This window comes from Anguilla anguilla, chromosome 18 (assembly GCF_013347855.1).
Source record: "Anguilla anguilla isolate fAngAng1 chromosome 18, fAngAng1.pri, whole genome shotgun sequence".
NCBI classification, from domain to species: domain Eukaryota; kingdom Metazoa; phylum Chordata; class Actinopteri; order Anguilliformes; family Anguillidae; genus Anguilla; species Anguilla anguilla.
Window position 1 is genome coordinate 15,454,794 of NC_049218.1, and position 18,151 is coordinate 15,472,944.

Here is an 18,151-nt window from a genome sequence, read left to right on the forward strand (position 1 = left end):
TCTAAACAGGACATGTTAAACCTGTCATACGTTTCATTACTGCTCAGTGAAGGATGGTCTGAAAGCAAAAGCATTTGTTTCTGTTTGGAGGCAGAACTCAAAAGCAGTAAAAACACACTATACTCTGGCATCGTACAGCTAAACTGGGCATAACTTCGCGTGCCTGAGAAAAAAAAAGAAAAAAAAAAGCAAATCGGTGTCTAAAAATATGTTCAGGCCATAAATGGAGGCAGATTTGTGGGGTTTCGCACCCCATTTCTGAGTAAAACCTGGACATTCCGTCAGCTATAGAGCACTTCCTGTTGGGGGTCTACTGCTCTCTGACTGCAGTGGCTAATGTTTCCCAGAACCCCTCACTGAACCACACACAGCACTCCCTTCAGTCTTACTGCTCACCAGCTCATAAGGAAAAAGAAACTGAAGTGACTGGATTCACCAGGGACTGGGCATTGTCATTACATATTATTATAGACTATTATAGTCAATGTCATCTCCTACACCACCTATAGGTCATTATAGTCAATGCCATCTCATACACCACCTAAAGGTCATTATAGTCAATGTCATCTCATACACCACCTAAAGGTCATTAGAGTCAATGTCATCTCCTACACCACCTATAGGTCATTACAGTCAATGCCATCACCTACACCACCTATAGGTCATTATAGTCAATGTCATCACCTACACCACCTATAGGTCATTACAGTCAATGTCATCACCTACACCACCTATAGGTCATTATAGTAAATGCTGTACCCTACTAATGGTAAACAGCTAAAACTAAGCAGTCATACCCCCCTGTACCCTAGTCATAGCAAAGTACAGAAGCTAGGCAGGGCTGGGCATGGTCATGTATTTGGATGAGAGACCTCTTGGGAAAACTATGTTGATGCTGGTGGCCAGCACTCTTCCCTTGGGACCAAATATAAGTCCAACGCCCCCTGGCCAAATTCCTAGTGAATTGGTTCTCTACATCTCAAGGCCACAAAAATGTGAGCTGCAGGCCACACCAGATGCAAAAACGCATGCAGACACACCATCAGACTGAGTGACGGAGGAAGATCAACCTCTATGACTTCACCTGAAACCACAGGCAGTCACTAATGCAACTCTGCTCTTTCAGTGCAAACCACCAGGATCCTGATGGAAAATCACTTCTGGAGCCACATGCACACAAACAACAAAAACCCTCCCTGAGGTCTTGAAATTCCACAGTCTTTCAACAGCACTCACCAACAGCCTGTCATGTGCAGTTAACTATGATTAAAACAGCCTCGTAAAAAACTACAGGCAAATTATTAAACACGAGACAGAAAACCAGCTATGACCAGTGTGATTTGAATATGGCACCAATGATTAATCTTCTTTCACAAGGCTAAAGGAGGGGCGAGGGCTCTGATCCCATTCTGAAACGCAGAACTAATGGGTTTGACAGAACGTGCAAAACATTTAATTCTTCTTTTATTCACAGCTGGCACAATACAGGCAGTGTTTCATTCAAAGGCCTTCAGCCTCGAGTTAAAGCTGCTCCAAGTTGTTTTCATATGCATTGTGTGTCAGTGGGAGTGAGAACAGCACTACTGGGCCAAAGATGAGCAAAAATTCCATTTCTCTCTCGCATCTGCTTCTGAAATAAATACATAAACAACTAAAGCATTTTATTCATCCTCAGTGGTGTATTCAGCGCAGCAGAGCTGAGAAGTGACACATCGGGGGGCCCGTGGGGCAGAGTCCGTGGGGCAGTCGACGCCCAGGGGGTTTGACTCCCCACCATGACACTTTCAATACTGTGACCCCAACCCTTATCAGTAAGTCTCTCCGCTCCCCCAGTCTGAATAGTGAAAAAAAAACATAAGGAGGGCTGACTGTCTGGCCTCCTTTAAAATAAGGAAGATGTGAGATCACAAGCAATCCCTGAGCTGATCTCACAGCCCATCCCCGAGTTTGAGTCAAAAGAGCTCAGTTTCTTAAGCTCAGTCAAACCAAGATTTTTCATGACATTTGAAAGTGCATTTCCAAATCACTCAGCTTCTGCGATGCCCGAGAGATGAAGGAAATGCTGTTCTGCACCCTGTGAGGTCCCTGCTCATATTGCCTCATTCACTCATGTTGCAGTTGCACTGCTTATCAGTGACAGGAGTGATTCAGGAGCTGCATGCAGTCATGTGCGGTCACACATAAAGGACGATCAGCGCTTTCACCCGCGGCACTCACATCTATAAATCCAATACTACCCTTGCGTAATATTTAACCCTTCTGATGACAAACTGACTCTCAAACAATAAAGCAGCATTTTGGCAATGCCCCAGGAACTGCAGGTAAATGAAGAGCAATGAAAAGGGTGTGAGGCTCCCCAAACTCTGGATCTGAACCTGCAAACCTCTGGTCATGACCACAACAACCACATACATCACATACAGCCTCCACATGTAGCTGCCACTAACGCACCTAAGAACCAAGCTCTCATTTCACAAACACCCAGATTAATAGCCAGGCTTCAAAACACTACACGCAAATGAGTTTACGGACCACTTTGTACATTAATTCATTTTAATTATTTATCTTCAAACAGCAGTTCCGTCATTGCGTGATGCTGGTGCTGAACTGTAGCCAGCTGTGCTGACAACGCGGAGGCTTCGGCAACATTACTGCGCGGCTCAAATTTCACAGCGGCGGAGTCTGCATTGTTCTCCACACACACACTCAAATTCTCAGAATAAAAAAAGGCTCTTTAGAAAGCAACAGCACTCAGGTGAGAGGCCTTCATTCAGGCACTTATTCACCACCCACTGCTCAAAGCAGAAAGCCAGTCATGTTAAACATGGAATGAGAGAATAAGGTATTTAAAACACCATTACTGGCAATCTGATGCCACATAGCTCCTCCTGGGCTCAGAGTAATCGTGAGGAGTTTCGAGTGCTCAGGAGAGGGAAGAGGCGGCTCTGATGTCACAGAGAGCTTTATGAAAAGGACAATATTCTATATTTGGAGGATTCAGCGAGCAAGCTCTCTTACTCCTGCCAATAGAGCGAACGTTGTTTTCATACGTTCAGAAGTGTACAGTTTCACTTGATCTCATATCATCAGTAACTGCCCAGGAGAATGTGTTCTGATGAGATTTTCAGGGACGTAATGTTACGCAGCACAAGCTAATTTTGGCAGCCTGCGGCGGCAGCAACCAGGGTCAAGAGGAGCTTCTGAGGGACACAGCCAGCACTGTGTGGTGAGGGGAGGAAATCAAACACTTCAGCAGTGCACTTCCACGGTCTTTGGCTGAAACAGGAACTACAAAACATTTTCAGCACATATCAGTCAACACCACTGAACATTCCTTTACAGAAGCACAGGTGAATAAACGATTACCGTACATATGTAGCTGTATTTGTACAGTATAAATGCATAATTATCTGGCATGCCTCCTAAGACTAGGAGCAAACAAGTCAGTCACTTTTATCTGATGTAAAGGTATCACTGGTACCTGTTCAACTCAACTTTGGTATTTATTTGTATGACTTACCCAAACAGCAAGAACATTGTTATGATAAGTGTAAATCATTAGGAAATAAGAGTAAACCATTAGGAAATATGGGGTAAACCATTAGGATATAAGGGGTAAACCATTAGGAAATAAAAGGTAAATAGATTAACTTGGTAGCTGTGCGAGAAGCTGCCGCGCTTTGCTGAGAGATGAATCAGCGCATGCACGCCTGCATGCACACAGCCAAGAGGAAGCACCCTCAGCATTATACATCTTAATAAAGGACATCAACTTCCTGTCTGTGTTGATAAAATGCTGACAAAGAAACCAAGAGGCTCTCTGTATTTTAGAACATTTGGAAGCAAATGTCTGAATCGGTAGCCTTCATATGATCTGTAAATCAGACTCACTGTAAGCCAGGGGTGCATGGGAAGGTTGTGCGAGGGAGCATATTGGATACACAAGCGGAGTATGACTGGCACGACATGCAGGTCACACTCATCCATATATGAAACACTGTTAAATGAACAGAAAGTGTGCGTCTTTATCTGAGAGAAGGAAACACAAGCATGCTTCTGTAGCTTGGAACCTTGTCAGTGACTTTGATGTGCAAAGAGCAGCTAACAGCGAGCTTGGCGGTACGGAAGCTTCAGGGAGCAGCTTTCAGAGGACTTCCCAACGAAGCGACGCCACTCTGGAGCGTGTCGCGTTAGGAGCGCCAGCGAGCAGCACACACTGGAAAAACTGATAATCCAAGAAAAAACACCCTCGTTACCTCGGGAGAGAGAAAAAATAATCTTTTAACAACATTGTCTCACAAATGACAAGTGATGAACCTTCTCCATGTACGACACTGAAAAAAGTGTGGTTACGAGTGAAATCCTCAGAAGAATCTAAACTTCACTTTTCAAAGTGTGCTCTTTCAGAAACAAGCCAACAGCAGGGCGGGCCAATTCTCCAAAACCTCCAGTGTCCTCTTCCCAGGATCATAAATTACCTCAGCATGGAGGGATGGAGGGATGAAAGAGAATATAAAAAACACTTCAGCTGTGGGACCCCCTGAGGATGAGCTGGCTTATCAGCCTTATAAACCCTGGAAAGTCATTGTTGGTTTCCCGGTTCCGGAGAAACGTGTTTTGAAGCAGATGACTGTTGTGGATGGTGGAACGAAGGGGGGTGGGGGTTGGGGGGCTCTGCCACTCTCCACACCTCAAAAGCATATATGAAAATACTCCTTTCATCCCTCGCTCCATCAGTTTTGACTTCCTCATCATACAGGCTGCCTTCCTCCCCCTCTCCTTCCCTTTGAGTGACAGTTCCTCACTCACCGTCAGTCAACTTCACACCAGGAGTGTGTATGTGTGTGCATGTGAAGCTCCTTTCACCAGGCGAGAGGTGGGCCAATCAGCTGCGAGCTCTCATTAAATGGTAAACAGAATATGGCTGTGCCGATAATCACCAAAACAGCAAGAGCTTTAATCAACAAGTTACCACAACAGTGCTTTTTAGTTTTTATTAATAAAAATACAAAGTCAGTGGAGGACAAGCTTAATATAAACTGGAGAAAATCAAAAGGCAATGCTAGAATGCTCCAACTTCCAAAACCCACAGTAACATAGTGAGAAATTAAAAGGGTTGAATACACATTTCATTTCTGCTGAATAAAGCACTGCGGTGCTGAAATTTCAAAACACTGCATGACCCGGTCACTAATCAAAAGTGCTACTGTCAACACAACACTGTGACACCTTCTTAAACTGAGTTAAATCAGCACGCCCCTCCGATATTAATAAGCAGCCTTGAGCAGCACCAATGGTTTTAAGAATGTGCGGACATTTACATACTAGGATCAATTTAATGGACGTCTTTGATGAAACTGATTTAAACAGCAGGAAAGATTTACACAATCTATCTAAAAGATGATATTTTATGATGAGATAATATTCATGCAAGGTAAAAGGGACATTTATCACTACCTAAAGGCCAAAATAACTAGTTGCTATTGTATTTTCATGGCTGAAAAAGGATTTAAGAATGTCATAGGGAAATAAAAGTAGCATTTATTGGACACTTGAGCACAGAACCACTTTCCTACATCCAGACTCGGTCCTCCTGAGATCGTTTGTGTGGAAGGTGCAGAGGACAGGAAATGCACAAGCGCACAGTGTGACCGTGATTCAGTGCCACCTGAGGAAGGGAATTGTTAAGCTAATCAGAGATCCGCACCCATGTGATTTTTACAGCACACCCCTCCCCCTTCAGTGTACCGGTGTCTCGCGGAGCTAATAAAGGACTCCAAAACAAGTCAATAAGTTTAGGCTGCGCATAAAGTCCTCACTCAATGGCAAATGTGGAGAGTGACAGCATGTGAAACTAATCACCGTACTAAGGGCAAATGCAAGCATCAAAAAAACTAAATTCCCTGAGAACTGGGAAGTGAGAGTCGGCCTCACCCAATGGACTGCATTTTTTTTTCAGCTTCAACTAGCAGACGCCAGAGTCCATTTCAGAAACAAACCGGTTTCAATTTTGAAATTTGTTCCAATTTTCCGATAGCCACCACACACCAAGACATACAAGGAGGTGATGCAATGCGTCAGGAGATCCCTGGCTGGAGACTGATTCACACAGGACATTAAGTATTCATAGGTATCTGAGATATTTCTGGTTTGATTTGATCATTTAGAAGCAACAGCCCCACTCCAAGGAATGCAGTACAAAAAAATCCCAGATAGCCTCCATTGGAAATAGGCAGGTTTTAATCAAAATTATTGTCTAAATTACTGAAACTGTGAAGCATCAGCAAGAGAGTTTTCTCCCTTCCCTTTAAAAGAGGAAGAATCAGGAGGGGGGTTGGAGTGCATGTGCATGAAGTCTATGTTGAAACAAAGATTTTACTCCACCCAGAATAAATAAAGGGAATGACGTGAACATTAATTAGAGTAATGATAATTACGACCACACCCAGGTTATGCCTTGTCTGCTACCTGAAAATCTTCATTTCAACAAACCTGTTTGAAAATGAGTAAATGAGCAGGCTGTGAACAACATCATGCAGGGAACTAATCCATCACTCACCCTTTCCAAATCTATTGTTCTGGTTTATTATGCTGCAGATTATACAACTCCAGTGTCTCCCATCTACATTAAACCTGTGCATTCTCTATCCTCAGTAGGATCCATTGTGATAATGCAAGCAAGAATTTAAAGCACTTCATGAATGTCGGGGCACACTTCCACACTGCATAGACAGCATAAAAGATGCATGAACTGCAGCTTTATATTAAACTCAGGATCATGACATACAGAAGCTGTGTCTGTAATTAGAGAACACCTACCACAGTAAATATGACCTTCACTTACGCACATGCTAAATGACTTTGATTCTGATTGCTGAAATGTAGCTACTTCTCAACCCCACTCGCTGAATGCAATATGTTCAGGCCCTGGAGGAAAAGCACAAAAGGCACACAACGCAGACCAGAGGAATGCAGTCCAAATCGGAGAGAGACAAAAAAAAAAAAATGAATTGAATTGACATTTGTTATGACCTTTCATTCCACCCTCCGGGCAGCGTGTCTGAAACCATGTTGTTTCAGTGTATATGTTAATGGTTGAGGTACGGTACTTTGCAATGTGTCACAGTGTGTTGATGGCCTCAGCATGGTACATTAGAACCTCATTATGATACTGCAGCATTGAGAAGCCCACACTGTACAGGCTCAACAGCCAGTAATGATGCCATTACAATTCTCAACAGCCCATTACTCTTCTCTCATGGTTCCTTCTGTCCTCATAACCCAGCTGATATTTTTATATCTCCACATAGCATCTCACACAGGAGACACAGCACTGTACAGTGGGAATTCACTGAACTTTAGAATATAATTTCCCATTCCCAGTGATGGGAATGATCCTGGAGAAAGTCTCTAGTTGGATGCACCAAGCACACACAAAGTCAGTAGCCCTTCGACGCATCTATAAACATAATAAAACCTATTCCTTAAAAAGTATAGTTAACTTATTCACAAGAAATGATAAAATGTCAGTCAAGTTATTGAAGTATTGCTTCAAATTCAGTCTGAAACATCTCTGATATGGACCACATAAAAACAAACAGTCTGACGATGGAAAGCATTTCAAACACGGTTCTTTAGACTCCCTTTCCAAACAACCACACAATACACACTATCCTTTCTTCTGAGAGCAAACCAAAGGACAGATAAACAAGCTCTAGCCTGCTTGCCTGTGAATATGAGAAACAGACAGCAGCAAACCGCTTCTCATTTTGTAGTAATGGACAAAGAACCAGACACATGCTCTGAGATTTACAATGTTTTCATCTGCTATTCATTTTGGTTGCACTGTTAATGGAAATGTGGATTCACCCATCTTAATGTCTGATTCCAGCTGCAATTATATGAAAATTAAGGCAATTGCCATGCTAAATTTATACCGAATTACAGCTAGCAGAGGCAGAATCACAATGCTACCTTCTAATGTGTTTATGGAATGCAATGATGGTAGGCTTCTCAGTCTGTCACAAAACAGCAACGCAAGCTTCCCAAGATGCAAGAAAATTAATTAACACAAAAGGTGATTTGAAGAAAAAAAACCTGGAGCCACTGGGTGGCTCATCCTGTTAAGGCCCCACGATCTGCTATCAGTCAAGCCACTGTTCCAGCGTGTGGATGGGCTCCATGGTCTGGTATCTACTAAGCCACTGTTCCAGCATGTGGATGGGCTCCATGGTCTGGTATCTACTAAGCCACTGTTCCAGCGTTTGGATGGGCTCCATGGACTGGTATCTACTAAGCCACTGTTCCAGCGTGTGGATGTGCCCCATGGTCTGGTATCTACTAAGCCACTGTTCCAGTGTGTGGATGGGCTCCATGGTCTGGTATCTACTAAGCCACTGGTCCAGCGTGTGGATGGGCTCCATGGTCTGGTGTCTACTAAGTCACTGTTCCAGCGTGTGGATGGGCTCCATGGACTGGTATCTACTAAGCCACTTTTCCAGCGTGTGGATGGGCTCCATAGTCTGGTATCTACTAAGCCACTGTTCCAGCGTGTGGATGGGCTCCATGGTCTGGTATCTACTAAGCCACTGTTCCAGCGTGTGGATGGGCTCCATGGTCTGGTATCTACTAAGCCACTGTTCCAGCGTGTGGATGGGCTCCATGGTCTGGTATCTACTAAGCCACTGTTCCAGTGTGTGGATGGGCTCCACGGTCTGGTATCTACTAAGCCACTGTTCCAGTGTGTGGATGGGCTCCGCGGTCTGGTATCTACTAAGCCACTGTTCCAGCATGTGGATGGGCTCCATGGTCTGGTATCTACTAAGCCACTATTTCAGTGTGTAGATGAAGCCCACAGTCTGGACACATTGATCAGACAGTGTAACTGCTGAATTCTGAACTGGCCGAGACCCCATGGTTTATAATTGCACATTCACAAGCGACACCTCCATATCAGAGAATGTTCGAAACCTAAGCGACCAAATATCAGCAAGGAAATAGGGACTAGTTACACCGCCAAATACCCACCAGTAGGTGTAGCACTGGCTGTTCTGAGACAGAACAGGGTCACAGAGAGAAGACTAAAGACACATGATAGGACTTTAAAGATCACAGGACAGAACTTCAGCATATTGTCCAAGCAGAGTTTTAAAGCAGTCCCCAAACCTAAAGATTACTTAAACTACTGAACAGAAAACCTGCTCTGCTTATTTTTTCAGCAGCTATTTGTCTTCTGGAGTTCTTGAGGATATACTTTGCATACCATGCACTCGGCCATGCAACATTTACAAAAGTGTAAGTTAAACTAGTCTTACTAGGCTCATAAGCATTGCAGTTTGTGGGTATATTATCTAATGGGAACTAGAGTAGAGGGGAGCGATCAGCACAAATTAATTATTAAAGGTCTTTGTGAATTTTTCTGCCTTTGACGTTGTAAATTCATTGCTCTGGGTGGGTCCTGAATCTGGAAGTCGAGATGGGCGCTCTTGGTTCCTCACACAACACGCACGTTCTCTGTATTGAGAAAGGGACCATGCGTCACACACACACTGCTTTCAAGGTTAAAGGATTGTCCATTACCACCACCTTCCTACCAAACCCATTCAATACTTTATGAAAAAGTATTTCTGATACCAGCCTTGCATTGAGCAGAGGAGAACAAAAATGTGCATTCAGTTGTTAAGCTTCCAACTTCACATTTGTGGCCACACATATTTAAATACATGAAAAGCTGTACAAAAAGTATTGAAACCTAGCAGGTTTAATATACCCACACACAAGCAAACACCCTTTATCCTGCCACATGACTCAGGCCCAAAACATCTCTGACCATAATGCTGCGTTAACATCAAAGATGGCTGCTGTCTAACAGCTTCTTAAATCAGCTTGCCCACATTCTCCTGAACTTCCAAACAGTATGGTGTTCTTTATTACACTGTTCCCCAGGAGGGAAACAAAACATCTCCATTTCTTTTCTTTTTCACTTCCATTCACCAACTGTTCATATGTTCATTATCTGATGGCATCGAAACAGACATGTCTGGAAAGGCAGACAAACTGCTAAAACTACAGCAGAGGTACATGTGTGTGCTGAAGTAGAACAGGACTGGAATCGTTCCTGTCCAAGAAAAACATGATTGTTCCGCAGACATTACATAACCATGATGAAAGTTACAAACTGTATATACAATATGTCTACAGCCTAAGGAATTTGAATGTACCCACTCTGTATAGGTTACATAAAACCAAATCTCTTCCACAAATTGTGTCCATAGCTGAGGTTTTTTTTCTGCATTGACGTAAATGTGAATTTTGTGGGGAAAAAAAGAGTCACTGCACTGCAGACCAGGAGACCTGCCATTAAAAGGGTGCTTTAAGTGCGGTCAGGGGGAGAAAAAGAGGTTCTGAAGGTGTACTTCAATCTCATCCCACACACCTACATGGAATGAAAACCTTCACCATAAAGACCATTTAGAAGAATAATGCGATGCTGAAAAGGGAATTTCTTTCTTTCTTCCTTCATCGCACTCTGGTAAAATCTGAGGCTCTTTCAGGAAAGAACTGGCCACTAAATAACAGCCTATAGGACTCTGTTTCTAACTTCCTGTATTTGATCAGTTCTGCAGGATGCACTCAAGCTGATACAACCCGAGAAACAAACAGAGCTCGCTGCATTTCATGCATTTAAACTAACTAATACACAGCTTTGCTAAATGCTACAGCTATCCAGATCAGTAATACTATCCAGATCAGTACAAACCTTCGAGAATAGCAGCGGATTACTATTTGTACTGCCTCTAGCACCATCATAGGACTATGGACAGACTGTGTGGGCGGACACCACCCCATTTTTGATTTGTTTCGTTTTTTCCCCTCGTGAAATACTGTAGAGGATTTGCTTAAAAAGTCTGCAATTTGATGTACCTTTGGGTGGGAACTTTCAAAAATAGAAGACATTACATAGTGAGCCTGGCACCTCGTGACTAACCATGCCTTGCCAGTATGTTCAAATAAGGAAAGAGAGGGCTAATACATCTGCACCTTCTCTCATTGTGATCACAAGCTGAATTCAAGCAATTTCAGTTTATGTGGCCATTTTTCACTATTACTGTTTTTACTATATATAGAGGGCCTGCTTTGAGTACAGAGGCTAAAGCGCAGATACTGTTCTTAGTGGTTCAGATGAAATTAAACAGAAATGACATGTCATAACTGACCCCGGGCCTGCCGCCAGTCATCTTTGGTCTGTATAACCATCATTATCACAAACTCTTACCTTTCATAACCACAAGTCATCACAGTCATGACCCAGAAAAGATACTGCATGACCCTGGTAGATGACATGACACACAACTATTGAGGCAACACTGGAAAAGCATGACGTTCGGGCGCTGTGCTACAAGCACAACTCTCACTTTGTGAATAGCTGCGTGCACAGACATGCGCATGTGACAAGAGAAAAACACAAGCAATAATAGTATTAAACAGACATGCCACTATTTAACAGTCTCTTTGATCAAAGGCAGTGTTTGTCCTAGTAGTTACTCCCTACCTCTGTGTTCTCAAAAGAGAGCCAGTGGTCCGATAGACAATAGGGAGGAGAAACACAATTAACTGGGGTGGAATAAAGCACAATATTCACGGGGCTGTTTCTGGAGCATAGCCAGGGGCAACTTGGGCAAACGAGAGCAGAGCGTAGCTGTGCCAGCCACCATGCAGATCGATGTGAAGGCGTGCATTCATGCCGTGGGGACGTCTGGGACCACAGTTCATCGTCTGAGGTCTTTGAACAAGGCCGCTCTGCTGGGTAAGCAACTACCACCTCCTATCCCATTCGCCGCTGTGGAGATTCTTGCTTACAGATTTTTTCACCATGAGCTGTTTAAAGTGTAGCCTAATGCACGTTTCAGTAGATAACCACCCCAGAGAACCTTATGGTTTCAATATGTTCACCTATGTGCAAAACATCACTGATAGCACACAGTAAAATAAATACATATATTTACTTATTTATTTTTAATTAAAAGTTTCCAGACATGCAAGATTAAGTTTTCATCAGTTTTACCATCAAGATAAAGCCTCTTTTTCAAATTCCTGCGAATGCCACTAGACCATGAATAATTCCCTTTCCCCTCATTATGGTTTATCATTTATAACATTTAGAGTTACAGACTGAATGCACACAGCTCAGAGACTCATTTATGAGCTCCTTCCTGCATCTGTCATCTGGGGGGGGTATGTAATGTGCCCTGGAAAGTCAGGTTTGAACAGCCTGAGTTTCCGTTCAGTCTGCGCAGTGTTATTCTTTGCAACTTAAGGTTTTTCTGGATTTTTACACAAGAACCCCCGTTGGGGATGCGAGCATCCATCCAGAAAATCTAAAATACATTAGAAAAAACCTTAATCGCAAGCCTGTTTGCCTGAAAATTTAATAACCTTAAAGAAAAGTATCTGAAATTAAGGCTTTTGTACACAGTCAGCTATTCACAGATGGTTATGATTATGGTAAAGATCATTTACTTTCGGCCATTTCTGCAAACGACTACTGCAAATCACTACTTACGTGATCCTGGCCATGTCTGTGTCAGTACACAGGGATTCAAAATAATCAACAATTGAGTCCCCCCCATTCCAATCACCAGAGTGGTTTCATTTTCTGTGGCAATATGTCTTGATAAATCTGTTATATCTTACACAACATCTAATACCTCAGAACACATATAGAGCCACCGTGATAAAACATCTTAGCGGACAAATTTAACAGTCCAAAGGGTTTGATCAGCCGTGCTCAAAGGTTTTATTTAAACTCCCCTTTATTTAAGGCCCCCTTTCCTCGCAGGCACATGCTGCCAAAAATGGTTTTTCAGGAAAAAAAGGTTTCATGAACAAAAGAAATTTAAAAAAAATTTTTTTTAATTGTGGATTTCTGTTTAAGTGAAGAGGCCTGGTCCTTGTACTAACCTTTCTGAAATGCCTGCCAGCAAAGCCAATGTGTACCAATTTACCGGCATAACGGTCGTACCATCTGAGGTCTGTAATTAGCTTCAGAAGTGTGTGGTAGGTGAGCTACCCCAGTCTCTTCCTCTGTACTTCTCCAAAGGGGACGGTCACCTCTTTCATCTGCACAGACAGAGCTAACCACTGCACCACCCGCTTACATTTACGGCCTCATAAACACATGCATTACCTGGGCTGCCAACAGCTTTGGAATTTCACCTTACAATTTAAATGCAGGTCCTGTTTCCGTGGCAGCACACTTTTTACAACAGTGTGTGTGTGTGTGTGTGTGTGATGTGGCAGAAAGCAGATGGGTGTTCTAAGTTCTGTCATATTAAATATGGTAACCTGGTCTATGATTGGTGAGAATTGTTGCTTTTCCATTCTATTCTCCACAGAAAGCACCTTGTCAGTGGTGCTCTGTGACATCATGTAATGAAGTGTGGTAGTTACACTATAGCCTCATCCATCATTCGTCAGCAGCTGCATCTTCTAAACTCCAAAATAAGAAAAGTTAGTAAGAGCCAGGAGGCCAAGGATAACAGCAATGTGTCCAGAGAGGCTCAAATGGCAAAGGTGGGGGGGTGGTTGGGGTGGGGAGTGAATGAGTTGCTCACAGAAAGCATCACTTTTCCCCTCATTTCTGACCCCCTCCTGCCATTCATTTGCCCTTTCAGCTGCAGATCACAGGTCTGCTGCATTTACGGCTGCATCATCAGAATCCGCACAAAGGCATCTGCTCAGCCAGGGCATTTGCATTCAGGCACAGGGTCACGGTGTCACTGGAGTTACTGTGTCATTTGCGTCACTGTGCCACTGGAGTTACTGTGTGTCATCAGAGGGTTACTGCATCATTATAGAGTTACTGTGTCATTGGAGTCACTGTGCATCATTACAGGATGCCTGCATCATTCGAGTCACTGTGTACCCTCGCAGGGTTTCTGTGTCATTGCTGTTACTGTGTCATTAGAGCCACTGTGTTATTTGTGTCTGCGGGTCATTAGAGTCACTGTGTATCATCACAGGGTTACTGTGTCATTATTGGTACTGAGTCCTTTTGGTTCCTGTGTCATTAGTGTAACTGCACATTATCACAGGGCTACTGCATCATGGGAGTTACTGCGTCACTAGGTTACTGTGTAGCATCACAGGGTTACTGCTACTCCTGTTACCCTAAGCTGTTACAGCGTCAGTGTACGCATTGTTACTGAAGCACCAGCGCCAAATGAGAAAGTTGCTGCTTGTTCCAGAAAGATAAAAGATTAAATGCCCCATCACCTTTTTCCAGAATTAGGCACAGGATTTCTGGCAGTCTGCCAATGCAAACCCTTTTACAGCAAGCGCTCGCGCCATGAAATCCTCTGAAGACTGAATGCTAAAATCAAAACACTGAGGGACTATTATGTGCTTTAGAATCGAGCTTACATGCGACTACCCCATGCCTTCATTCCAGGGGTCAGTGGAAGATACTCCAACCCACCAAACATGAAAAGAAACTTCCCAACTAGTAGCAGGTTTTTCAAAAGATGCAGAGGAATATATTCTCTTCCAAAAATCACAGAAAAGCACATTCCCCACCCCCATTACCCCTCCCCCTACATCCAACTGTGCAGTTTCCCCAGTTAAAAAAAGAAAATCCCTCCCCCTGCCACTACAGAGAAGCTTCTCCTTTATCTTTATTATATCTGCTATGTTCATTACACCCTTGAAAATTCATCTACCCATGTCAAAGAGGCCAAAACTGACCAGTGTGTTCAAAGTGGACCAGAAGTCAGACTTTTCACACAGTGGTGCCAAAGCCATCCCCTTCATGCAGGGCCTTGGAATGCACCAGACAGCCCAACGAGTAACCACATAATGGACTCAAACACTACGACCAGGTCAGAGAAATGACGCCATGAGATGGAATGGATCTCTGCTCAGTTACCATTTCCGGCTTCCTGTGTTTTTAGAGTTTCTTTTATGATATTTTCTTAAACATCACACATTTCACAGAAGAAAACATGGTCTTTGATTGGACTCTCTCCTTATCTTCATATTGCTGCTGCACCTCTACTTTAGTTTAGAACTTCTCACTCTGCCATGAGCTCCTTCAGAACTACAATCCCACAATGCATCTTCAGTGATGAGAGCTCCTCCAGAACAATAATCCCATAAAGCAGCTACCTGCACTGTACCAAAACAACCATTTTTCCAAAAGTAAAGGAGGCCTGGAAGCTGTGATATTTTTGACAGCCATTTATTAAGAGTTAATAACAGAAAAAATAAATGTAAAAAACCACGTGACCAAAAATAACAGGCGTTGCCATAGTATCAAAGAACTACATCAAACAGAGCTGTGTTACTTGAGCGCACGTGCTGACAGCTTTGGGACACAACCAAACCCAATGAAGAGGACAGTGGCAGATGGCATTCACTGTGCCAAAACCGCATGCTCACGATACCAACATCATCCTCTCATGACCACATACATTTTTCTGTCAAGTGATGAAAGCGCTTTTATCGTCTAGCAACCACAGAGCCTACATGTACATATTTTACCCATTCAGAGTGGACTCAAAGCTGCACAGGGAGGTGTATGTGTTTGTGTTTAAATCCTCAGCTGGGCATGGTGCTTCTTCAGTGGCTGAGCTACGCTGAGCTTGAACAGGACCTTCACAGACCTTAACTGACTGTGTTCAGGGGCAGAAGACAAACTAAGGATCCTGCTTTCTGAAGCTTCGAGCTGGGACCGATGCATCCTCAAAGCATGGCAGAAGCTCACCCTAACAGCGGCTTATGATGCACACACTCCTTACCTGACCTCCTGATGCTGAGCGTTTCAGACGAGCACAAATCCTTAGGACTTAACCTGATGGGAGCTGATTTAACCTACACTGTGCTTACAGACTGACTTATGTTTGCCTGACACCCCATACACAACCTGAACACAGGAAACCATATTGAACAAGGATGGTAGTGGTTTAAGCCCTGTATTAGACCAAAAATTATTGATGAGCAATCACAAGAATATAAACAAAACACCCATAATTTCTGTTCACAACCCCTGGTTTGTCAATACTCCATATTGAGGGGTGGGGGGGGGGGGTGGCTTGTTGCTACCCAAGGAATACGCATTGTGACTATTCAACTAGAAACTTTTAGGTGGGATCATTTAAAGGTGGAGGGATTTTAAATTTCTCCAAAATAACCAGAATGCTGAAAGCTCTTGTAACCCTAACCACCCTCTCGAACCTCAATACTTGGCGCATTGTTTAATCTTCCCGTTTCTGCCCAGAGATTGGATGGCTGGTTGTATTTCTCTTCTCCAATGAGGGATCCGTGATCAAGCCTGGTGCACAACGCAGAGTTTGAAACGTGCCAAGGAAACAGAAAATTAATCCATGATATCTGCGTTTAATGGAGATTGGGGCTTTGTTGATCAAATCAGCATCCCCGCGCGTTAAGGTATTTCGACTGGGCCCATAAATCTCGAAGTCAGATGAGAAGCTGGGAACAGAAAAGCCAGAGCATCCCCCCGAGCGCAAAGTGGCGACAAGATAGGCTAGACCTCCACTGATATAAACACACGTAGTCAAACAGGAATGTACATACTAACATTTTCAACCAGTAGGTAGGCTACCTGGTGCCATTTCTGAACCAGGAAGGGACAAAATATCAAAATGACAAACTTAAACACCATTCACGATTAGTGGGAATTTTCAGAGAAAACGACGGAAGCATCTACGAGAGTGAAAATGTAGCGTCTGACTCAGTTGACTCATTCATATTTTTTAATTTATTGAAGTCACTGTGAAATCGCAACTAAATTATTTGTTGCAGAGGCTACACATAGCCGACGTTACTTCAGCGCAGTGATGTCCTGACGGAGAGCGCCATAGGTATACGCTACTACAACCAAAGGATTGGTGTGTATGGCAGGGGAGACACGGACACAAAAGGAATTTCAATACAGGAAAGAGACGTGTCGATTCTTCTGGCTCCGTGAAATTGAACAGCAAATCTGTTTCTTTGCGTGAAAATCTCGCGGTAGCTATAGCCAACTCAACATTAAATGCACTCGGGGATTACCCTCAAAAGATGACATCAGAGCGCATATTTCAGAAAATTAAATGCCTGTAGAAATTGTAACTGATCTGAAAAAAGTAAAAACCAGAAACATTTCATCGGCGAGAAACTGATAAGTAGCCTATCGACTAGGCTACAGCATGAGAAATAGGCAGCGAACGCTGGACGGAACGCAGTTCGGCGCCGGGTACTTGTTATCGTCCTCAACGTTTCCTTACAAAGCACAAAGCTGAATTTATTTGAAATGATCTCCATTTTTAATTCCAGAAAGGAACTACGAGCATGAAAGGACAGCAAATTTCTCATAGTGAACGAAATACAATGTAATCGCAACTGCATATTTTAGACTATAGAGCAAACAGCCTGCGACGACTATAGTTGCTGGAGGCAAAGACAGTTATAGGAGCCAAATTAAATGCCGGATTTGATGAAGGACTTTAAATGCATTTGTGTTATCATCCAAGCGAGTTGGAGAATGAGGCTGACCGTTGACTGCACAGGCTAGAACTGATATACGAATTAAAGACAACCACATTTGCATTTCAGTCATTTTAAAAGCAAATAAAGACGTCACAATAATTAACATATAAACAAGCCATTGGATTCTTAGGCGGCGAAATATGGTATTCTCATAACGCATTGTTTCTAAATTCCAAAAAACTCCCAAAGTCTCAATTTAGAAAAATCAGCTGTGACCTGAATTCCTGTTCTCGCTTAACTGTCTACCTTAACATCAGAAAAAAGGAGACAAATCCTACCTTTCGACTCAAGGTTGTCCCCGAATAGAAATAGTAAGCGATGCCAAGCACCCAAAGAACGGCAAAGCACAGTAGTATCCTGGACTTTTTTCGCATGGCTGTAAATCTGATGAGAAATTGTATGTGAGTTTTAGCGGCTTTGAGAGTCTCAGATATCGGAGATGCGGGCAGCGTCCTGTGAGCGAAATCCTACTGCGCTCAGCGCGGTTGTAGTTCCAGCAGAATGAGCAGGAAATAGTCAACATCACCGGGTTAGAGGGGAAAGGGTAACCCGCTGTGGTCCAATCACAGCCCGCAGAGATGTCGCCGGAGGAGGGGTGCTGGCTGGG

At 43.3% G+C, this 18,151-nt stretch overlaps 1 protein-coding gene across 2 annotated transcripts in view; it reads right to left on the reverse strand.

Annotated features, from left to right (window-relative positions):
* The window catches only part of LOC118217719 (polypeptide N-acetylgalactosaminyltransferase 2-like), a 48,578-nt gene extending 30,498 nt beyond the window's left edge, over positions 1-18,080 (reverse strand). Inside the window, exon 1 of one of the 2 annotated variants that reach the window (XM_035399702.1) lies at positions 17,823-18,080. In XM_035399702.1, coding sequence (XP_035255593.1) covers positions 17,823-17,918 — 96 coding nt within the window. In that variant the 5' untranslated portion in view covers positions 17,919-18,080. The remainder of the gene's footprint in view (positions 1-17,822) is intronic. The other variant, XM_035399703.1, reaches the window with a different exon arrangement.
* Positions 18,081-18,151: the final 71 nt, after the last annotated feature.